The sequence below is a fragment of the Dromaius novaehollandiae genome, chromosome 29, assembly GCF_036370855.1.
Source record: "Dromaius novaehollandiae isolate bDroNov1 chromosome 29, bDroNov1.hap1, whole genome shotgun sequence".
Lineage (NCBI taxonomy): Eukaryota > Metazoa > Chordata > Aves > Casuariiformes > Dromaiidae > Dromaius > Dromaius novaehollandiae.
This window is the reverse complement of record NC_088126.1, coordinates 1363304-1385689: the sequence shown is the minus strand read 5'-3', so window position 1 is coordinate 1385689 and position 22386 is coordinate 1363304. Positions and strand designations below refer to the sequence as shown.

Below are 22386 nucleotides of genomic sequence, written 5' to 3'. Positions count from 1 at the left end.
GGCTGTGCCATGGCCCGGCTCTTCCATGGCCCGGCTGGGCTGAGCCTGCTCAGGCACAGGGCCGGGCTTGACCAGGCAGATGGCGCTGGGACCGTGCGCTGGGAGCCCGAGCGCCGTGGGCAGGGCCCGGGGGGCCGGTGTGGGGCTGCCGGAGCTGCCGGGAGTCCCGTCACCACGGCTGGGCCGTGGGGGCCCGGATCCCCCCCAGTGCACTGAGGCACGGCCTCCCCGGGCGCCTGTGGCGCCGGCAGCCATCACTGTGGCCCCTGGTCGCGAAGGGAGGCGGCAGCTGCCCTCCGGGAGCCGTGGCCGGCGTTGCCGCATGACGAGGCACTCTGTGGTTCATCCAGATTTATTGGATTGGCATGGAGCCGCGCGAGGAGGAAGGAAGGGGGGGAAACGGAGCAGGGAGGGGGCGAAGAGGAGATGGCGATGCGCCACGGCCGCTCCAGCCTGCCGCCGGCAGGTCTGCATGGTCCTGCCCCGTGCGGGAGCCGCGCCGGGGGATGGAGCTTCCCTCCGCCCTGGGCGAGGGAGAAAACTGCATGTGAGGTTTTCTGCCGGTTCCTTAAGCTCCCTCCTGCCGAGCGCCCCGGGCTGGGCGCCGATCCCGGCGGATACTCACGGAGGGGCTAGGCCAGCGGCTCGGCCCAGCTGCCCGCCGGTGCCCGCACCTGGTCGTAGATGGTGGAGACGTGGCTGCACTGCTCGGGGCGCTGGGGGGAGAGCGAGGAGGAAAACCGGCGTTAGCGGCCTCTCCTTTGGGAAAGGAGCCGGCTCTGGCTCGCTGCTGGCCGGAGCCCACTGGGTCTCCTCACCCGCTTGCCGGCTGCCGGAGGCTCTCGGCGCTGGATCTGGGCGTACTGCGGCTCCAGCGGGGCCTCCTCCTCCTCGGAGCTGGCGGCGAGGGTGCCTGTGGGGAGAGGAGTGCGAGGGGGGAGGCAGGCTCGTGGCGGCGCCCCGGGAGGATGCTCACAGCGCCGGGACGCCGCTTCCCCTCCTTCCTGGCTTTGTCCGCCGCCCCATTCCCGCTCTGGCGGCGGGAAGTGGCCTTGAACCCCGGCCGGCGCCGCGGCAGAGCCTACCTCCCGCAGCCGCCTTCTTCCGCCTTTTCTTCCAGAGCCAGATAGCGGCGAGCACGGCCGCGACGGCGACGAGCAGCAGCGCCAGGTACACGTGCCACCGCCTCCAGGCGTGCGCGGCTGCGGGGACAAGCCGGGCGGTCGGCCACGCGTACCAACCCCCCGGCACCCCCCAAGCCGGCCCAGCGCCTCCCCGAAGCAGGGATTTACCGGGGCCGTCCCGGCACAGGGTCTGCAGGTGGACGGAGGTGCTGCGCTGCTGCACGGGGTTGCTGGCCACGCAGGTGTAGGTGGCATTGAGGGTACCGGCGCCGACGTGCACCTCCAGCCGGTCCTCGGCGGGCGGCCGGTGGCCTGGGGCCGCGTCGAGCAGCCAGGCGACGTGGACGTCGCGGCCCGCCGGCGCCCGGCACCGCAGGCTCACGTTGCACTCATGGGGTGTCCACGCCAGCAGCTCGCTGTCGATCTCCGGGGCGCCCACCGGCTCTGGTGGGAGGGCAAATAAAACCGGGGCCGGGGCGCCGCGGCATGCCTGGGCTCCCGGAGGGGTTTGGGGGGTGGCGGGGACCGAGCGCTCGGGACATCTGGGGACGGCGGCAGCCGGGGAGGGCGAAGGGCAGTGGGGGTGGATCGCGGTTAGTCACGAACCCAGGAAAAACCCCTCGACAGCTGCTCGGCAGCGAGCGCCGGCTCTTCCCCTTTCCCGGGCGCTGTTGATGCTCTGGTTTATTGCCCGTCACCAGGGTGAGTTGTGCCGGGTTATAAACCAGCCGGGCACCGCGTCTGTGCATCGCGGCTGGCGCGCCCGCCGCAGCCGCTCACCGTAGACGGAGAGGCTGAAGGACTGATCCTGCACCACGGCCGGGTGCAGCTTCACCCGGGCGCCGTAAATGCCGCTGTCGCCCGGCTCCAGGGCCCAGATCCGCAGCGCCGTCGCGTTGAACATCTCCAGCCGCTGCTTGAAGCGGTCGCCGGGGTCGGGGCGCTCTAACCTGCCCCGGCTGAACTCGGCCACCTGGATGGTGGCACCGGCGCCGGACGAGAAGCTCCACTCGATCTCCCTGACGCTGGCGTTGGGGGCCAGCGCGGCGGCGAGCAGCACCGACCCCCCCTGCAGCCCGTTCACCGGCAGGGGCCAGGGCCCGGGCTGGGCGGACATGGCACCTGGCGGGAAAAGCCACGTCGGCGCAGGGAAAAAGCCCCGGCACCACCCCGGACCCTCGTGGGGGCCCAGGCATCCCCGCGTGGGCAGCGCGGGGGTTCAGTCACCCCCCCCGCCCGGCATCGCTCTCCCGCAGCCCCTGACCCGCCGTCTGCGGCAGTGACCCTGGAGGCAGGGGCTCCGCGGCTCAGGGGCCGGGCTGCTCCCAGCGGCGTTTTGGGGGCAGAAAGCCCCTTTCTAGGGCTGCAGCGCGGCGCTGCCGGCCTGGCGGGAGCAGCTCCGGGGCGGGCTGGCGGGGGGGGGACTTCAAACAGCTAATTTTAGGCGGAAAAGGGCTCGGTAGTGATTGCACGGCCGTGTGCCGGCATCGCGGGGGCCCTGCGCGCTCGCTGCGGCTGCAAGCGTGCTCCCGGCGCTGCTTCGGTTTGCAAAGAGGAAGGTGCCTTTGCCGTGGCCGGCACGTCACCGGCAAACCACACGCAGCAGCACCGCGGCCGCGCAGCCCCCCCCGCCGCCCCCCAGCCTCGGGGACGCCGTGCCGGGCTGCAAACAGGGCTTTTCAGGTGAAACCGCCCGGGGCGGCTGCGCTCGCTTGGGGCTCGTCAGCTGGGAGCGGAGAGGCGAAGCGAGACGGCGGCGGCGGTTGCCCATGACTCATCCACGGCAGCTCCGGCCCCGCCGCCCCCGGCCCCCCCGTGCCGCGCTCGGCCCCGTGCCTGCAGCCCGCCCGGCCGTGCCCTCCCCGCCCGGCATCCTGCCTCGGCTGCGGGCGACGGCCAAATATTTTGCCCCAAACAAAGGCCGCGTGCGGCTGGGTTTACCCCAAATACGGGCTTGGCGCTTGCTGCCGTGTCCTGCATGGGGGGAGATCATGGGGCCACGGGAAAGTCCCACGCCTTTACCTGCTGCAGCCATGTCCCCAGCCCCGTCCGTGTCCCCAGCCCCGTCCCCAGCCCCGTCCCCAGCCAGGCGGCCGGGAGGTTTGCAAACACGCCGTTGCTGAAAGCGCAGCGGCCCCGGGGAGCTGCCGTGGGTGGGGGAAGGCGAAAGCGAGCTGCAAATTTGCCTTCGAAGTTAGCAAGAAAACGGCGCAGCGAGGAAAGCCCGGGGGGGGTGGGGGGTGGAAAAGCACCCAGCTCCGCCGGTGGCCCCTGACGCCCCGCGGGATTCGTCGTCCGGCGCCCGGGGCTCCCCCGCGCAGAGCCGCGCCGGCTGGGAGACGCCGCCGAGGGCCCCGATTCGGCCCCGGGGGGGACCCGGGCTTCCACCGGCACTTGGTGCTCAACTGCAGCAGCTGCTGCGCGGTCCCTGGGCCCAGCAATCGCGTCCGGCTGCGCCAGGCAGCCCCGGGGGTAGTGGGCAGGCGGGTTTTCGGCTGCCGAAGGCCGTGCCGGTGCGGTCCCGGTGCTGCCGTGCCCAGGGAGCGAGGGCTGAGACGGGGCGGCATCGCCGCGGGGTCGCCTCTTTGCACGAGGATGGGGCAGAGCGCAGCAACCCACGCAGCCACGCGCACGGCACACGCGGCAGCCCGTGCACACGTGTGCAAGGCACGGCACGCACACCGGACTGCGCACCCACACATGTGCACGCCGACCGGCACGGCACGCACACCAACCCGTGCACCCCCGGAGCAGCACCGCACGTGCACCGCGGGCCCCGGGGTCCCGTCCGGCTGCGCAGCAGCAGGATGGAGGAGCTGGCGGAGCCGAGCTGGTTCCCCCGGGCAGCAGCGAGCGCAGACACCCGGCTGCTGCCCCGCGCGGGCAGGCGGCTGTCGGCTCCCCAGCGCCTTCCCAAGGAGCCCTAAAGCTGCTCTGCCAAGGGAGCCGGGGCCGTTCCCGGCCAATGCTTCCGACCCCGCGTTTCCTTGCGGAAACGTCCAGGCGCGTGAGCGGCCGGCGCGGAGGCGCCGTGGGGCCCGTTGCCGCTTCGGGGCAGGAGCGGTGGAAAAGCTCACGCTCGCCCTGCCTCTGGGGCCCGGCGTGGGCCAGCGCGAGGGAACCGAGAGCGAGCGCCGGCCTGGAAACTTCGCCGCGGCCCCCGTTTCCTCCAGCTCAGATTTGCCGGTTTGGTCCCGGCTTCGAATCACCTGGGCAAAACCCCGAGCGCGAGCGTTTGCGGAGGAAGCGGAGGGCGCGGGGGCCGGCGGCACCTCTCCCGCGGCGTGCAGCTGCGAGCCGCCGCGTTGCTCCGCTCGCTCTCGCGCGGCCCCGGACCGAGCGGCCCCGGCAGCTGCGGCGAGCAGGAAGGGGGGGAGCGGGGCTGCGCAGGCGCCCGGTGCCGCTCGCTCTGATTTACGGGAACAGCGTAGGCACCGTCGCGATGCCGGGCACCTTCCCGCGGCTTCTCCCGGCGGATACGAGGGAATAACCAGCAGCACAGGCTCGCTGTGATCCAGGGGACGCCGCTGCCCGCCGCTCGGTCCCGAACCAGACTCCCGGGAGGAGGAAAGCGCCGTTCCCCCACCCGTAATTTTGCTCGTTTTCTAATTCACGGTACGATTTTGGGGGTTCGTGGCTGCTCGGGGCTTCGGGTCCTCGGGGCTCTGGGTGCGTTTTTGCCCCAGAGCCATCACTGTGGCCCGGCTGCAGCCGGGACCCCGCGCGCCGCGTCCCCTCCGCGCACCCACCTGCGGCGAAGCCGAGCAGGGCCAGCAGCCGGGGGGCCAGCGGGCGCCGGCGGACGCTGCGCGTCTCCATCCCTCCATCTGCGCCGGCGGCTTGAGGCGACAGCGGCTCCGGGCTGCACCGGGGTGGGGGGGGGGGGGGGGGACATGCAAATCAGCCCACACCCAGCGCGCACCTTCCCCGGGGAGTGGCGACCGTGGGGACATCGCCGAGCCCGGCACCGCGGGAGCCCGCTGGGCCCGGCCGCCGCTCGGACCACGGGGACCCCGGCGGGCACCTCCATCCCGGCGCACGAGGGGCTCCGACCCCCCCGGGCCGGCCCCTGCCCTTCAGCCCCGGTTTTCCTCTCTGCACCAGCTGCTCGACGATAAATAAATAGAGGCAGCCGGATGCTCGCCGGGGCTGAGCAAACACCGCCGGCTGCGCTGGCTCTGGCGGCAGCGGAGCCGGCCGGGGCGAGCGGCGGCCCCCGGGGCTGCTCTGCGGCTGCCGAGCTGCCGCGGACCCGCCGCGCGTGGGCGAGGGTCGCTTCCAGCCGCGCGAAGCGCGAACCCGGGGCGAAGGGGTTCGGCCGGCTGCAGAGCGAGGCGAGAAGGCGGCTCCGGGCTCGGCAAGGCTCCGGCGGGCTGCGGCACCGGGTCCGGCGCTCGGCGGCGGGAGGAAGCCCTGTTCTTGGAAGACTTTCACTGAGGCGAAATCCCCGCCGCGAGCAGAGCGGGACGCGTGATGCAAAGCAGCAGCCGGTCCCCCGGGGCGGCATGGCCTCGTGCCCCGGCCGCCGTCGCCCCCGCGGGCCTCCCGGCTGCGGACGGGGGCGGACAGGGGGCTCGCGGGGCAGGGGGGCTCCCGCCATCCCCCCCGCGGGAACCAGCACCCGAGCGGCTGCCGCACCACCGCCTACTTCTGCATTTGCAAAGAGGGAAGTGAGCCGCGGCTTTCTTCTGCCGCAGCCGGCCGGGATTTCTCGGGGCGTGATGCTGGAGGGCGGCACGGCTTCCCCGCGGCCCCGGGGCGGGGGACGGCACTGGGTCAGGGCTCTTTGCACCCGTCTTCTTGCCGCCAGCAGTTTTACGGCACCGGGGCTGGAGGCACCTGCGCGAATAGGGCTGCACATGCCCGCGCCTTTGCCGGGGCCGGCACCGCCAGCAGCTCGCCATGATCGCACCAACATTTATTTGCCGTGTTACGGGGTGGGGAGGGTCGGCGGCGGCAGGGGCCCCGCGCTGGTGTGTGACACGCGGCGACACGCTCCCGCCTCCGCGGCGGTGCACAAGCTGCGCGGGCAGGACGGAGGGGAAAGGGCGGCAGCGGGCCCTCGCCGAGGCACCCGGGGCTCCGGCAGTGCTGCTTCCCGCGGGGAACACGCGCCGCGGTGCAGCCCGGCTCCTCGCCTCGCTTTTCCGTGGCTTTTCCCCCCGGCGGCAGCGGCTCGGGACGGCCGGGGAGCCAAGGGGCCCGTTCGCCCCGCGCGGTCCCGGTCTGCATCCCCGGCACCGGGACGCGGCCTCCGCTCCGGGCGGCCACGACCTTCCCGCGCAGCCCAGCACCCGCGGCCCCGGCTAATCCCACTCGGCTGAAGCCCGGCGGTGGCATTACGCGGGCGGATGAAGCCTGAGCCGCTTTTCCGGCGGTCGCATCCCTCCCCGCCGCCGGGCTTTGCAACGTCCAGCCCCCGGGGAGCTGCTGCTGGCCGCGGCCCTGCCCTGCTCCCCGTTCCCGTCCCAACGCTCCAGTCTCCGCTGCTTTTGCTGCAGGGAATCCGTCCTTTTTCCCGGTGCTGCTCGCGGAAAGGGGCCTGGGACCCCGTATCCCGCCTCCCCCCTGCCCGGGAGCCGGCTGCCGCGGGGCCGGGGGGGCTGCCTGCAGCGCCGGGCAGCTCCCGGACGCGATGCCGCGACTCTGCTCTGCTGCGCGCCGGGGTCCGTGTCCCAAAACAGTCTCCGAGGGCTTCGGACAGCGGGTTGGAGAAGCCAGAGGCGGGGGGGGGAGCATCGGTCTGGCTAACACAGAGACGGCAGCTCCGGCCCGGAGCCGAGCCGGGGCCGCGGGGTTTGGAGTTGGCACACGACGCACTTTAAAGCCCTTCTGTCAAGTCCCGATGCTCCGGCTCCACCGGTGCCTGCGGGAGGAGAGATGCCCTCAGCACCGGAGCGTGCCGGGGCTGCCACCAGCGCCCCGTTCCCCGCGTCCGTGCAGGGACACCGGCCGCACGCGGGGCTGCAGCGTGCCGGCGCGCTCGGCGAGGGTGCACGCGGCCGGGCCGGGCCGGGCCGCACCTGGGGGCTACGTCACCTCCTGGGCCGCGTGCGCCGGCGCCCGGCGGAGCTGGTCGTAGACGGTGGTGACGGGTGCTTCCTTCGGCGGGCTGCGTGCCGGGTCACTCTCGGGGTGACCGAGGCCCTGCAAGCAGAGGGGGGGGCGGGTTGGGGTGCGGTTCGACCGCCCCGGCTTCCCGGCCCGCTCCGCACCCCGGCTCGGTGCGGAGAGCCTGCAAAGCCCGGCGAGCCGGAGCCGCCCACGCCGCGCGGGAGGGCTGCCGGGACCCCGTCCCGCCGGGGGGGTCTCACCTGGTCATTACCTTCCGGGGGGCTCCGCCGCACGATCTCGGCGTACTGGGGGTCGGGGGGGCTCTCCTCTGCCGGCACCGTGGGGGTGGCGGCTGCGGGGCAGCGGGGCGTGAGAGCGGAGCCACGGCAGCCCCCGTGGTGCTCCCGCTTCCCCGCGGCGCTCCTGCATCCCTCCCGCATCCCTCCCGCATCCCAGGCCCCGGCGCAGCGCGGGGTTTCGCTTGCCTGGCTCCGCCGCTTTCTCGCTGTTCAGCCGCCAGCACCAGAAGGCCCCCCCCAGGCTCACGGCCAGCAGGATGAGGGTCAGCACGACGTAGCCCGACTTGGAGAAGGACGTCTGCCCGCCTGCAGCGGCCGGGAGAGGCGCTGAGCGGAGACCGGCACGGCCCCGGGACAGAGCCGGCTTTGCGCCGGCGCCAGGAGATGCTCGGGTGACCCCCGTGCCACGCGCCCGCCCCGAGCAGACCCGGTGGCACCCGCCCCGGTCCCTTCGCGGCGCAGCCCCGCTGCCGGCGGGGTCTCACCTGCGCCTCGGCAGATGCTCTGCAGGTCGAAGACGACAACCTTCTCGTCGGCCGGGTTGCTGACGACGCAGGCGTAGGTGCCGTTGGCGGTGCCGGGCGGCAGGGCCAGGCGCAGCGTGGTGCCGTCGGCGGAGAGCTGCTGCCGGTGGCCGGTGCCCAGCGCCCCGGCGGCGCTGCCCGGGCGCCAGGTGACGTTCACGGCGCCCCGGCCCGAGCCCTGGCACTGCAGCGTCACGTTGCACCACTCCGCGCTGCTGCCCAGGAGCTGGCTGCGGGTGCGGGGGCTCGGCACCGGCTCTGCGCCCGCCGGAGGCACGGGTCAGCCGGCGCCGGCACCGGCACCAGAAGGTCCCCCGGAGGGTCCCCGGCGGCACCGACGCGGGGACCGGGCTCCTTCCCGCGCTGCCGGCGCCGGGGCTGCTCGCCTAAGGCTCGACCCTGCCAGCCGCCGGGAAAGACGCGATGGGGATTTGGACCTTTTTGGGGGACCGGAGGGTGCGGAGACCTCGCGGCGGGGCCCGGCGGGCAGCGCACGGCTGGGTGGGGTTGGCTTTACCCTGGTGCTGCTAAATCACGCCGCTGCTCTGTGCCTCAGTTTCCCCATGTTGCATTATCGCCCTGCATCCACATTCACGCTTTGCCCCCAGGCTCTGCCAAACCCCGGCGCGCGGCCGCTCACCGTAGACGGAGAGGTTGAAGGACTGATCCTCCACCAGCGCCGGGTGCAGCTTCACCCGGGCGCCGTAGACGCCGCTGTCGCCCGGCTCCAGGGCCCGGATCCGCAGCGCCGTCGCGTTGAACATCTCCAGCCGCTGCTTGAAGCGGTCGCCGGGGTCGGGGCGCTCGAACGTGCCCTGGCTGAACTCGGCCACCTGGATGGTGGCACCGGCGCCGGACGAGAAGCTCCACTCGATCTCCCTGACGCTGGCGTTGGGGGCCAGCGCGGCGGCGAGCAGCACCGACCCCCCCAGGACGCCGGGCACCTGGCGGGGCTGGGCCCAGGCCCGGCCGAACAGCAGCTCTGCGGACAAGGCGGAGGGTCAGCCCGCGCGCGCATCCCTCGTCCCGCCGGCGCCGGCTCCCGGGAGCGGGATCTCGGCAGCACCGCGCTCTCCCCAGGGACCCGACCCCCTTCCCGCCGGCGCTGCTGCTCCTCGCTGGGGTCCGGGCAGCATCTCCGAGTTCAGATGCTTCCTCCGCATCTGAAGGGGCCGAGGCTGCGGCGTCTCACCCGAGCAGCGGTCCAGCAGAGCCCGGGAGGAGTTCCCTGCCAGCACCTGCAAAACCTCACGGGCCTCCTTAAAACTCGCCTTGGCCCAGATGCCTACGAAAGACCAACAGCGGTTAAGGCGGGGGACAGCGGGGTGCCGGCACCGTGCGCCGAGGCGGGTTTATTCTGGGCCCAGCCGGGTGGCAAACCTCCCCCTCGCTCCAGCCTCCCCTCCGGCTGCAAAAGCCGTTTTTTTTTCCAGGAAAAGGGGGAAAAAAGAGCCATCCCAGGGTGCCAGCCACGCGGAGAGCAAGAGGCGCTCGCTGGCCCGGCCGAGGCGGGAGGATCCCGGGCATCACCGGAGCCGGCGGCTGCGGGTGGCGGAGGGACGTTGCAGCCCGCACGCGGACCCGTTTTTTTTTGGCAGCATCGACAGCTCTCAGCAAAATCACGACGGGAGCAGCTCGGCACAAGCCTCCCGCGCTCCCGCCTACCTGCAAGCTGTCTCCTCTCCCGCTTCCCACGCAGCCCCCGGCGCCGCTCCCGGCATCGTCCCCGAGGCACCGGCTCTCCTCCGGCCCCGAGATGTGGCGAGGAGAAGTGGGAGCCGAGGAGGAGCCAGAGGCGCTGCGGCTGGGGCCCCGCTCCGGGCTCTCCGCCGGCCTCGGAGAAGCCCCTTGGCCCCCCGAGGCTCTCCGCTACCCGGTAAAAGCCCCAGGCGCTGGGACAGGGATGCTCCCGGGGGAAGCACGGCTCTGGCAGGCAGCCGTGCTCGGCCGCGCCGCACCAGCACCCCGGGGGCGACAGGCCCTGCATCGCCTCCCCCTCCCGGGGCTCCCGAACCCGCAATTTACCCTTCTCTCATTTCCCCCTCGGAGGGAAAAGAAGCAGATGTGCCCGTGTATTAAAGCAGATTAAACACAGGCATCAGAGCATCTACTTTGTCTAAAACCCTCCCGCAGCCCAAATTACAGCTGCCTCTTTGCAAGAAGCGCTCTGCGCCGCGGGAGCTGCTGGTGCTCTGATCCCGCTCATCCGCTCCTCGCATCCGCGCCCCGCCGCCCGCCTCCAGCCCTCCCGTGGGTCCCTCTCCCGGAGCCGCCGGTGCTCCCTCCCAGGCTCTGCGCCTCGCGGGGGCCGGAGGGACATCGCGGCCGACCCGGAGAGCGGGCGCTCAGACGGGACCAGACCCAGGCCGGACGCTGCGCTTGCGGCTTGGAGGCTCAGACGGACGGAGGGGGAAGCAACGGACCCGGAGGAGCCTCGTCCCGGGATGCTCCGGGGCACCAGCCCCTGCCCGGTGGCTTTTGGTGGCCTCCTGCACCGGGTCCCTTAGCAGTGGGGAGGCTGCGGGGAGTCGGGGAACCGGACCCCTCTCGCCAGCCCCAAACGTGCCCCAAGCGCGGCCGTACCCGGCTCGTCACGCAGGAGCTCGGGGAGATGATGGTCTTCTCCCACCCGGACCATCGCTGAAGACGTGGAGGTCCGGCTGTCCCCCCCACGCCTTCCCTCCCGCGCCCCGTGCCCCAACCAGCGCTCCCCCGTATTAAAACCGGGGCTGTTAACTGGGATCCCGCCCGGCGCTCTGCTCCCTCCTCGGCGGTTTCCCCGCTCCGGCCGCGCTCCGGCCTCGGCGCTATTGTCCGAGGCGCCGGGCGGGAAGAGCAGCCCGGTGCCAGGGCCATGGCGAGCACAATCGAGCGGCTTCCTGCGCTCCCGGCGCGGCCCCCCCGGGTCATCCTGTTTACCCGGGATTTTCGGGAAGGCGCTGACCCCGAGGGAGGAGCGCTCAAGTGCTGCTGCCCGGAGGAAACCGGAGCTCGACGGAGAGGAGGACTGCGTGCGAGGGAGGCGGGCACAGACACGCAGCTGCTCGAGACGAGCCACCGCAATGCATTTGGGATCAGATCCATGCAATTGGGGTCTCACTCCGACCCTGGCAGAAGCAGCACCACGAAGCCGATTTTAACCCAGGGTTTATGTGACGCTAACGCATGTTTTGCTCTGGCTCATCGCCGCCCCTCAGTCCTACGCCAGATCCTTTTGATCAAAGAAAGCAGCTGGAAAACTCGCAGCCATCACAACAGCCGATTTTCCGTCGAGCTGGGTTTGGTATTTGTCATCAGCGCGGCAGCGGCAGGTGCCCGTGCCAGGGCCGGTGGCCCGCCCGCCTGGCGGCCTCGCGCCCGGGGCGCTCGCGAAGCCAATTACGTTTTAGGAAGATAAAACCTGCCTGCTAATCCACCCGCGCTGCTAGGCGCTTTCTGTAAGAAGGGAAGGTTTGGGGGGGATTATTGAGTGTAGGGATTAGCACGCGGGGAATTAAGGGGATTCCTCCCCCCGGTTTACGTAAGGAGCAGCCTCCCGCGGCGCGATCCGGCACGGCTCCAGAGCAGCATCCAGCCCCGAGGCGCCGGGAAGGAGCATCAGCGGCGAGCAGCTCCTCTCCCGGGCCCGGAGCCGGCGCTCGGGCAGCCTCTCTGCGTTGCCGCGGTTATGAAACCTCTTTTTAAAGCATCACGCTCGCAAACACGCGCCCAGCCGGACGCGGCAGCGCTCCAGAAAGCGCCTCGAGCCCGGCGGCGTGGGAGCCCCGCGATGCTCCGGGCGGGAAGGAGCCAGGGACAGGGCTGGCATCGCCCCCCTGCAGCCCCCCCCCCGGGTCCCGCTCACTCACCTGGCCAGAGGCCCAGCAGCGTGGCCAGCAGCAGCGGCGGCGGCGGCCGCGGGCCCCTGCGCGGTCGCCCCTCCATGCCTCCGCGGCGCTGGCGCGGCTCGGTGGGCAGAGCCAGCGGCGGGGGAGGCGGGGAGGAGCGCAGGCGGCCGCGATGCACGGCGCGCTCGGCGCTGCACGGCGCGCTCGGCCGTCAGCTGCCGTGGGACGGCCGGGGCGGCGCGCGGGGCCGGGGGTCCTGCGTGGGCGAGGCGGCCGGTCGGTCCCGGGGCGCTGCGGGATCCCGCGCAGGGACCGACGCGGTTGTCGCCCCCGGGTCGAGACCTGCGGCGGCTGCGGCAGCATCGCGCGCTGCCCCCGGTGCTAATTAAGGGATCGTTTAACCTCAGCCAGCGGCTCCAGCTTCCCGGGGAAGCCAGGGCTGGACCCACGCGGGAGCGGGGAGACCGAGCCCGGGGGCCCTGAGCACCTTGGGCTCCTCTCCCAAGGCGTCCGGGTGCCTGAGCACCCTCGGGCGTCCCTGCAGCCAGCGCCCCGGTTGCACAGGGACGAGCACGCGTCTCCCCTCGCGCACGCGGGACCCACCTGGGGAAGGGCTAGCATCTCCGTGGCCGTGCTGGCAGGCTCCGGGGGCAATGCCGGGCAGGATCCGGCCGGGATGCTGGAGCAGCTGGAGGCCTGGAGCAGCCAGAGGTGAAGCGCAGCTGCCCCGTCCCCGCGGGCAGGACCAGGCTGCTGGTCCCGGGCAGGCTCAGCACCGGGCCGAGAGACCCCCCCCCCCCCCCTTCCCTGCAGGGATGGCAGCACGGGGACAGCAGCGTGGGGACACGCCGAACCCGCTGCAGGTCCCCAGGGGCAGGCAGAGGCTCGCATCCCCCCCCCCCAACCCGCTCAGACACATGCTCTGCGCCCTGCGTGGGCAGCAGCTGGAAGGAAGTGATTTCCATTAGCACCGCCGAAAGCTCATTTTTTATTCAAAGCCTCCAGCAGCTCCGGGCGAGGGGAGCAAGTCGCCCCGGCGCCGCTCCACGGGCTCCTTCAGGGGGGCAGAGCTGCGGGGAAGGCGCTAGCTGCTCTCCACACCAGATAAAATAACTAATCCACAAGGGAAAGACTAATGAGTCCAGCCCTTCTCCCCCGGCTCCTCCTCATGAGGGACCCCAAACTGCCAGGGAAACTGAGGCAGCGGGAGGGAGAGAGGGGGGAGCCTACGGCCCCGAAATGCCGTTGGGATCCCGGGGAGCAGGGCCGGCGTCCAAGCAGAGCTGGCATCTGAGCAGGGCTCCGTTACGGGGCCGGACAATATTGTCCGGGTTCATGGTTCCTCCTGCGACTCTTGGACGGAGGCGGGAAACGAAAGTTGCTGAGATCGATTTTCCAGCTAATGGGGAAAACCAGCCCGCTCTAAAAGGGCTGAGGAAGCAGAGATCCGAGCGGCTGGAGGGCCCAGAGGAAGCACCCAAGTGTGGCCCGCGGGACCCGCGGAAGAGAGCAAAGCGGGGCTCAGCCCCGTCTCGCTGCTTCTGCCACCGAGCAGTGCCCAAGCCCTGCGTGCGATGCCGCGCGGTGCTCGTCCTGTGCACAAACTCCTCCTGCCTTCGGGAAGGCACCGCGGACTCACGCGCTCGGAAAGCTCCAGAGGACCAAAACGCGGCTGTGCTGGAGCATCCCTCAGCGCAGACCCCGTTTTTGGGTGATGCAGGAACGGCCGCTTTCTCCCTGGAGCTGCCGCGCTGCTGCTGCTCACAGACGTCTCCCCTTCTGCAGCCAGGGAAACTCTTCGGGCAGCTTGAGGGCACTGGGCACCCGCTGGGGACGTCGGGACTTGGGGACATCTGGAGCCCGGGCTGCAGCCGCTGGTTTCTTCGGATGGGCTCTGCGGCGCGCTGGAGCTGGCCGGCGGGTCTCTCCCCGAGCCCTCGGTGCTGGGAAGCGCCGTGAGCCCTGCGGGAAGGGCAGCCCGGAGGGTGTCCGGTGGCCGTGGGAACCCTTGGGAACTGTGCGGTTCCCTTGGGAACACACAGAGGAGCAAAGCGGCGGCAGCCAGCTCTGCCCCCTGCACTCCCCCGGCCCCAAACCGGCACGGGGCGAGACGGAAGATCAGGGTTTGCACTGGTGCAGACAACTCCCAGAAACCACCTCCTCCAGCTGGAGCTGGGCCAGCCACGAGAACGGGCTGTATTTATTGTCAAGTGACAGAAAGGGAAGTGCCAGTGTCACCAGGAGCCACATGAGAGATGACCAGGCAGCACCAACGCAAACCAGAAGACGTCAGCCAGCGTGTGCAGAGAGCTGAGCCGTCACCGTGCCCCAGGTCCGAGCGGCAGGCTCGGCACCGCGCTCGGGGCTGCTCCAGGGGAGTCCGGCCCTGCTCCTGCCCGTCTCCGTCACGGCGAGAGCTGCCAGGCGGAGCGTCCCAGGAGGATCACCGCAGCCATCGTGGTCCAGCGGCCGAGCCGGATGCCTTCACCTGCGACAGGGAGAGGAGCAAGGTCATGGTGCCCAAAGGGCTCTTTGCACCTATCCATGGTCTCCACCACGTCTTGCTGCTCTTGACGCAAGGCCACACGTGTCTGGGGTGACCAGCGGTGCAAACGGGAGGAACCCAGACCCCATCCCTCCTCCGCGCTGCCCCCACCTCCGCTCCAGCACACGCTCTGCAGGTCCACGGACCTCCTCCGCTCCTCCGCGACGCCGCGGACGCTGCAGCTCAGGGTGGTGTTCACGCCGCCGGGCTGCACCTCCACGCTGAGCGTCCCGCCGCCGCTGGCACGCACCCTGAGGCCCTGTGGGTCCCCGTGGGGGGACACCCAGGTGACGGTGGCCCTGGTCCCGCTGGGCACCCGGCACCGCAGCGAGACGTTGCACTGCGCGGGGGTTTCGGAGAGCAGCCAGCTCTGGATCTCGGGGTCCGGCAGCGGCTCTGCAACCGGAGGGGATAGCACGGCGTTGCAAAGGATGGTCCTTCCCGCTGCCTCCGCGGGTGCCGGCAGCCTCGGGGCCCCTTGTGTTGGGACGCTTATTCCTAAAACAGCCCTTCGTGCTGCCCCGTGGTGCTCGGCAGGGCGGCAGCGGGTGCTGGGTGAGCCGAGGCTGGGAGCAGCAGCGCGAGCGGGGCAGGGAGCCCGCGGCTTTGCCTCCAGCCTTGCAGGCAGGGGACGGAGCGGAGCCGTGCAGCACCGTGGGGACGGGGCCCCCACAAGCGCGAAGGCTGGAGGAAGAGGAAGAGCCCGGCGGTGAGCACCGCGCTGCAGCCGGCTGCCAGAGCAGATTAGCTCGGCGGCTGCACTGCTCCGTCGTGCACGGGGCTGGGAGGATGGGAGACGGCCCGGGAGCGCCGAGCCGGGGCTGCGTACGTGCTCGCCGGCATCAGCTCTGCGGCTGCTGTTCGGCAAACGGGGAGCACCCGAGCACCGCGCTGCCGTGCCGAGCGGGGCCCCGGCGCCGAGCAGTCGGCCACATCGCCTGCTGCAGCAGCCTGACGCCTGGCCCAGAGCGAGCCGCGCCGAGCCCCGGGGCGCTGCGACGGGGGGAGGGAGCGCGTTAGCGGCTGCGAAAATGATGCAATTTGCTGAGGACTCTGCTCGACATGACCGTAAATAGTCGCTTTGCAGACAGGGAGCGAAGGGGCTGAACCCTCCCCAGGGCTGGAAGCCCCCTCCTTGCACTGCACCCACACGAGCAGGTATTTAGTGTTAAAAGCAGGGAATTTCTGCAGTCTCTGATAGATAGCGACTCGCAGGGACTCACCGTAGATGGAGAGGTTGAAGGACTGATCCTGCACCACGGCCGGGTGCAGGATCACCCGGGCGCCATAAATGCCGCTGTCGCCCGGCTCCAGGGCCCGGATCCGCAGCGCCGTCGCGTTGAACATCTCCAGCCGCTGCTTGAAGCGGTCGCTGGGGTTGGGGCGCTCGAACCCGCTCTGGCTGAACTCGGCCACCTGGATGGTGGCACCGGACGAGAAGCTCCACTCGATCTCCCTGACGCTGGTGCCGGGAGGCAGAGCCACCGAGAGCAGCACCGACCCCCCCAGGACGCCGGGCACCTGGCGGGGCTGGGCCCGGGCTTGGGCTAATCCAGGATGGGAAGAACAGGACCCCGAAAAGGAGTGACGAGAGGCCCTGAAAGCCCCCTGCCCAGTCCCTCATCCCAATGCCACCCCGAGGAGCCCCCGGACTCCCCCCTTGCAGGGCAAGGCACAGGGCGAAGTGGGACCGGGAGCGGGTCCCTGCATCCTGCAACGCCCCTCGGTGCGGGAAGGAGCTCGGGGCAGCCCAGCGGGCAGCACGCTCCCCTTGCCCTGCCATTTCGCGGGCAACTCCATCCTCCTCCTCCTGCACCTACCTGCGAACTGCACGGCCGCGGCCAGGAGGACCCCTTGGATGAGCCAGGCACGGTGCGTGCCCATCCCCGCGGCCTCGTGGCCTCCTCGCACCGCCGCGAACACCAAACCCCGGTGGCTGCAGGCTTTGCACAATCTTCCCGCGAGCCCCGTGGCCCAGCAGCCCTCCCAGCGCCGGCCGCCCCAGCCGTCCTCCGCAGGAAAGGGAAGGAAGGAGGGTCCCATGACTCAGGACGCTTGAGAAGTGACATCAGCCCTCGGCAGTGGGACAGCGGGGTCCTTGCTGTCCCTGGGGGCCAGTCGGCATCGCCCCCCGCATTGTCTCGGCACTGGGGGCTCGCCAGCACCCGGGGCGGCCAGGAGGGAGGAAGCCGGCGAGTCGAAGCGCTTTGGTTCGCGGGAGGAACCACGCCGCTGCTCAGCTCGCGGGAGCGAGCGGTGGCACCCAGACCGGCCCGGCGAGGTTGCACCACCTCCCCAGCACCCCGAATTCGAGCTGGACGCGGCGGGGATGCAAGAGCTGCTGCAGCTTCACTGAACGAAGCGGGAAGCAGCCGCACATCGGCCGCTCTCTGCGGCGAAACACCACCCGGAGCGGGCCCAGCACGTGCCCTAGGGACCCCGGGCCCGAGGACCTCGAGCTGCAGCATGCACGCACGGCACAGCGGGGACAGGAGCAATGTCACTGCCGGCTGTCCCCGTGTCCTCTGCCATTGAAGGGCAGCCCTGCCATCTGGCGGCAACAGGGACGGGGTCTGAGAGATGCCACGGCTCAGCCGCGGGTGCGGTACCCGAGGGGAGCGCGCGGGACGGGCCACGCTGCACCAGAACAGCAGCTGCAGAGAGAAACGTGGCGTCTCTGCCTGGTTTCGAGCAGCCCTGACCTCACCCGCCCTGCGCACGGCGGGGTCCCCCGGCTCGGATCAGCGCCTGGCAAACACCTGCGGATGACACCACGCTCAAAGGCGCTGGGCTGCGAGGCCGAAGGGCTCCGCGCCAGCGATGGCTCGTCCTCCCCGCTGCGTTTCTCATCCGAACAGACATAATATCTCATCTGAACGCAGCCGGCTTCAGCTCCCATCACCGGCTCTCGGTCCGCCTTCCCCGGGGGCAGCGCAGTCTCCAGCACTTCACAAGGGTACTAAAGCGCCGCAGTCAAGATGCCACTTCACATTTTTATTGCCTAATGCTTGGCCATTTCTTTTCCTGCATGTGAAAACTCAAGGACTGCTGGGCCCTCTCCAGGCCTGGGGGCTGTTTCGCTGCTCCCATTAAATCAAATCTCCCCGTGGAAGGCATCAGCCGGGAATGGGCTGCGTCTTTACGGCCTTCCAGCAGAGGGGAGTGCGGCCCCAGGAAAGGGCTGCCGCTCCGCGAGGATCCCGCCAGCTCGCTCCCACCGCAGAGACCCAGCCAGGCGACAGTCACAGCTACTCATCGCCTGCCGCCGTCAGAAAATGGGTCATTTTGGATGGATTCAGCATGTCACATCAGGCCGCGGCCACCTCAGCCAGCACCTCGCGTCCAGCCCCGAGCGATGCCCGGGGGCAGGGAAGCCGTGCCGCGCCAGGGACCACCACAGCCGGCCCCTTTCTCGCCAAGGTCCCTGAATCCCAGGAGGCCATCGCATCCCGTCGATGCCTCTGACTGAAAACAGCCATTTAAACGAGCCCGGCAGCCAGCCTGCGGCAGCAGGTAACACAGGAGTGCTGTGCCTCTCTCGGGCACAACGACCAGGACAGGGGGATCTACACGCAACAGCTTTGGGACTAGGTCCTCATTTTGATCCTCTGCGATCACCAGAGCGCCTGCAGCGGTAGCAGCATCTGTGCGGGGCTGTGCTGGCCCCTGCCTGGGCAGCCAATGCCTTTCACCCTCATCCCTCCTCGCACGTGGCCCTACGAGAGGCAGCAGCTCTGCCTCCGCCACGTGCCGGCCCCTCCGTCCACCTGGGAAGAACAGTCGATGTTGAAATGGTGTCAGGACCACGCAAAACTCAAGCTATTTCTCAAGAGAGGCAGAGTAAACAGGCCCCCAGGAAACCCTGCGCAAGGAGCACTAACAGCTTTCTCTTTAATTATTATCATTAGCTCTGTTGACTAGAGCTTGCAAAACCAATTTCCACACGAAACTGCGAGTGATGACTCCATTAATGTTTGTCAGGCACTCAGACGCCGCGCCACTGGGGACCAGAGCAAACGCTGGCCCTGATCTGCTGCTCCACGTCTTGTGCAATCACTTACGGCAGCTCAGAGTGGGTGAAACGTCCCTCTGGGAGCTGGGAGGGCTTCACACACGCGCTCTGCAGTTGCGAACAAGAAAACAAAAGTGCAGGGCAGTGCAGAACCCATCCCTGCGATCCCGTCATCTAATTAGAAGACGATTCAAATTACATTTCCAGGTGATGATACAATCGCCTGTCTCCCAGCGGATGAAACACTCAAGAACAGACTGGGAAGCTGAATTCATTATGGTTTATAAGATGTACTTTGCTCCTCAGAAGAAAAAAACAACTTGCAACATGGTTAAAACACAAAGGGCTGCTGTGGATAACTCCTGCACACAGTGACTGTTCCCCCCGCCCCATGGAAGCACATGTTGTGAAATAGGCCATTACTCCTAACACTCAACAGAAACAGCTGCCGGAGGGGGCCGAGGAAGCAGAGGAGAAAAGTGCGCTGCTTCATTATTTATCACTAACTGTTAGTGATAGAGATTCACTTTTATGAACTATTCCCTCCTGGAGCCAGGCCAACAGAAACACTGTTTAGCACTTTGCAAGGAGCGTCTTCCCCGGGAAGAGTCCAGCAGCACGTGGCGAAGCCTGATTAAACCCCCCTCAACCGCGCCGGGGCACGGCTGCGAGGGCGGCTCAGGGGCCACTGACACGCAGCCAGCAGTGCCCTCCGGCCTGCTCGCGCCCCGGCCGAGCGGCCCCGTCCAGGCAGGAGGCACCTCACTGCACAGGGACCGGCGTGGGGGGGGTCAACTGCCCCCCAGCGCATGGGGCAGAGCCCCCCAGGGCGCAGGCGAGCTGGGCAGTGGTGCTGCTGGGCTCTAGCCCCGGAGCTGAGGAACGACCCCCTGTGCCCCACAGCACCTCCCAGCCCCACAGAGCCTCCAGCTCTGCCCATGGTCTTCCAGGGGCTCCCAGCCCCACAGAAACACCAGTGCCTTCCTGCCCCATGGAGCCCCCAGCTCTTCCTGGGACCCCACAGAGACCCCAGCTCTGCCCAGGGCCCCCCCACACCTCTCAGCCCCACAGAGCCCCCAGCCCTCCCCAGGGCCCCTTCAGCACCTCCCAGCCCCACAGAGCCCCCACTGCCCCTAGCCCTCTACCGCCCCGGGGCCCCCAGCGCCTCCCAGCCTTTCCCCTCAGCCCCCCGGCCCTGCCCGGGGCTCCAGGCCCCGCAGCCCCCAGCCGCGGCCCCCCGGGCCCTCAGGCGCCGCCGCGGCCGCCCCAGCCCGCAGCCACGAAGGCCCCCGCGGGGCCTCGCTGCCTCCGGGCGCCGCGCAGTGACGCAGCGGGCGGGGCACTGACCTGGGGCGGAGCCGTCGGCAGACCCGGCCCAGCGCCCTGCTCGCGCGAGAAGCAGAGGCGAAACAGCATCCCCTCCACATACACGCCGGGAAATCTCGCGGGATTTCCAGGCTATAAATAAGGCCGCAGCGGGGGGCGGGGCTCATTGCCCGGGTGGGCAGGGCCGGGGGCGGAGGGACCGTGGCGGGGGCGGGGCCGGGCCTAGGGCGGGGGTGGAGGCTGAAGCCTCCCCCAAGGGCATTGTCACAGCTGGGCCCCTCGGGGCTGGGCCCTGAGGGGGAGCCAGGTCCCCCTGCGGTGCCGGGCCGCAACATCACCTCGGCTGTGGTGGGCCCGAGGCGACCCCCACCTCAGCCATGCCCCGGGGAGCTGCAATCACTGAACTTGGTCAATTAAGATTCAAATAAAGCCTCGACGCGCAGCAGGCGACGAGAAACACGAGGCGGGGGGTGATCCAGGGCTCCGTTTTCTTCCCAGTTTTGGCCTGCTGCGAGGCCAAAGCCCTGGCTCGGTTTTGTGGCGTTTCCCACAAAAACTCCTTCCGCGGTGCCAGCTGTGTCCCGCTGGCCGCTCCGGCTCTGCCGCGGTGCTTTGCTCCCGGGCCTGCTCCGTGCTGCCTCGGCCCTGCTGGAGCCGCAGCTGGACGAGGCCCATCTCGGCAGAGTGCAGCCAAGGTGGTTCCTAGTGTTAAAGAAAAAGCAAGTGTTTTTAAGCGTGAGGAAGAGTTCGACTCAGACGTGGTTGTGCTGGAGGATGGGGTGGGAGGGCTGCTCTGGCACGTAGGTGTGCCTAGCGGGAGGGAAAAACAGCCCCCGTGCTTTAAAACGTTCAAAGGAGAGCTGCGAAGCGGCAGCTTCCTCGAGCCGGGGGGAGACCGGGGGAAATCGGGGCGTTAACGAGCGCAAGGGCTGCGGTTCTGCCACGTGCTCTTCCCCTTCAATCCCAGGCTCCGGGCAGCTCAGCTCACCTATTCCTGCCTCTTCCCATTCCTCCGAGCGGGCTCTCGGCCTCCGTCTCGCAGGACGCGGTACCCCGCGGGCGGGAGGCATCTCAGCTCATTGCCCGTTGGGCTCGGAGCCTGGAAACCCTCCGAGGCGATTAGACAGGTCCTCGTCTTCCCTGCAAAAACAGTTCACGGGTGCATCGAGGCTCCCTTTCCCGGAGTTTGTAAAATGCTTTGAGATCTCACAGATGAAAGATGCTGCCTCGCTCGAGTACACCGCGCCGGCGTGCTTCTTCCCTGTAAATAACAGCAATAAAAACTACGTGCCCCCCCGCCCGAAAGGCGGGTGTTGTGAAATAGCCGGTTCCTGCCAGCGCGCGGCGGAGCCGGCTGCCGCGGGGAGCAGCCAGCGCGTGGCGGGGGGAGGCCGTCGTCTATAATTTATCACCAGGGCTTAAGTGATAGATGCGGCTTTGCGAAGGCCTCTCTTTGCAGGCAGGGAGGAGAGCGGTGCTACTTAGCGCCTGACAAATCGCGGCGCGGAGCAGAGGCTCCCGTTCGGCCCCTGCGCCCTGGGCAGAGCGGTGCTTTAGCCCCATTTTCCAGATGGGGAAACTGAGGCCCCAGGCGAGTCGTGCTTAGGCTCGGACCGAGCAGCAGCCGAGGGGAGCAGGATTTCTGCCTGTTCCTTCCATCTAGATCTTGCTACCCACGTTTGGGGCATGATCCCGGGCAAAGTCCTCCCCAGTCTGCTCCTGTTTGCGTCAGGGCTAGTTAGCCAGTCTGCTCTGTACCGAATACCTTGAGGATGCAGCTGGGGGGCTGGAGAAAGAGCATTTTGCCTTAGCTTAACGCTGACTTCTTCCACGCTTCCGTCACGTGGATAAACTTGGGAAATTGCGTCCTCAGCCCTCCTCATTCTGTCTTTTTCTCTCCAAGAGTCCCTGATTTATTAGGAATGAAATCAAATTATATTTTATCACCAGCCTGGGTAACAGAGGGCTGAAAGATTAAATTCCAGCATGACAGCCAGCGGTGAGGGAAGGAACAGGAATCATATCTCTGTTTGGTTACAGCATGTTATTATCGGGCACTGGTCTCTGAGAGACAAATTACGGTTTTCTTGAGGGATCTTTATTTAATTTTTTTTTATCCCGCTGTCGCTGTCAGGGTGGCTTGGAGGTAAATTGCAGCTGTCCCTGCCCCCAGCAAACGCGCTGCCGATAAGCGCCAGGGCTGCGTTGCTCCGCCAGCCCGGTGGTCTTGCTGACGTCAGGTGGATTTTGGAAAAAGGAAGGTCTAACGCGGTGCTCGGACCCGGCGGGAGGCTTCGCGGGGAGCACGCGCGGTGCAGAGGCAGCGGGAGCCGTGGGAGACCCGGTGCCGTGTGGCTCTGCGGCTCCCGGCTCGCTGCCTTGCCCGCGGCCGCTGTCCCCCCCATCCCGCGCCTGGTGTTTTCTCCCCCCCAAACTTTGGAGGAGATGTTCCCCTTCTGTCCGCGGCTCATCTCCGGTGCGTCACATCAAGGGGAGAACAAGCGTGCACGAATGAAAGCGAAATGAAATAACAGCCCACCCCCAGTAACCCCCGTCTCTCCCGCTCCGCCGAAGGCTGCAGCCGTGTCGTGTCTGCGGGAAGCAGGGGGAATGGAAGCGGGAGGAAGAACAAGGCGAGGGATTTCTGTGCAGCGGCGAGGCGGCGGCGAGCGCGC

The 22386-nt window shown here is 69.0% G+C and overlaps 3 protein-coding genes across 8 annotated transcripts; all 3 read right to left on the bottom strand.

Moving 5' to 3' along the window:
* Positions 1-254: 254 nt before the first annotated feature.
* On the bottom strand, positions 255-4993 carry LOC112993070 (SLAM family member 5-like). Its single transcript, XM_064498805.1, has 7 exons — positions 4874-4993; positions 1905-2246; positions 1293-1568; positions 1086-1202; positions 819-913; positions 675-716; positions 255-524 (listed from the first exon to the last, which is right to left on the bottom strand). Exons 1-7 carry the CDS (start codon positions 4941-4943, stop codon positions 255-257), a joined length of 1212 nt encoding a protein of 403 aa, XP_064354875.1. The 5' UTR covers positions 4944-4993.
* A 1030-nt stretch (positions 4994-6023) lies between these two features.
* On the bottom strand, positions 6024-11959 carry LOC135323862 (T-lymphocyte surface antigen Ly-9-like). Of its 4 annotated transcripts, none has more exons than XR_010385375.1 (7): positions 11850-11959; positions 8642-8983; positions 7963-8259; positions 7664-7783; positions 7450-7530; positions 7148-7271; positions 6024-6990 (listed from the first exon to the last, which is right to left on the bottom strand). XR_010385375.1 is itself a non-coding variant. In XM_064498866.1 (7 exons), the coding sequence occupies exons 1-6, from the start codon at positions 11923-11925 to the stop codon at positions 7155-7157; spliced, it is 1044 nt and encodes a 347-aa protein (XP_064354936.1). In that variant the 5' UTR covers positions 11926-11959; the 3' UTR covers positions 6024-6990; positions 7148-7154. The 4 variants fall into 4 exon arrangements, 2 of the variants coding, with proteins under 2 accessions (XP_064354936.1, XP_064354935.1); XR_010385376.1 differs by having other exon boundaries at positions 7164-7271; XM_064498866.1 differs by having other exon boundaries at positions 7439-7530.
* An 833-nt stretch (positions 11960-12792) lies between these two features.
* LOC135323894 (SLAM family member 8-like) lies at positions 12793-19418 on the bottom strand. Of its 3 annotated transcripts, XM_064498973.1 has the most exons (5): positions 18585-19418; positions 16194-18493; positions 15597-15789; positions 14485-14769; positions 12793-14316 (listed from the first exon to the last, which is right to left on the bottom strand). In XM_064498973.1, the coding sequence occupies exons 2-5, from the start codon at positions 16839-16841 to the stop codon at positions 14234-14236; spliced, it is 1209 nt and encodes a 402-aa protein (XP_064355043.1). In that variant the 5' UTR covers positions 16842-18493; positions 18585-19418; the 3' UTR covers positions 12793-14233. The 3 variants fall into 3 exon arrangements, with proteins under 3 accessions (XP_064355043.1, XP_064355044.1, XP_064355045.1); XM_064498974.1 differs by having other exon boundaries at positions 14520-14769; positions 16194-19418; XM_064498975.1 differs by lacking the exon at positions 18585-19418 and having other exon boundaries at positions 15597-15920; positions 16194-16304.
* Positions 19419-22386: the final 2968 nt, after the last annotated feature.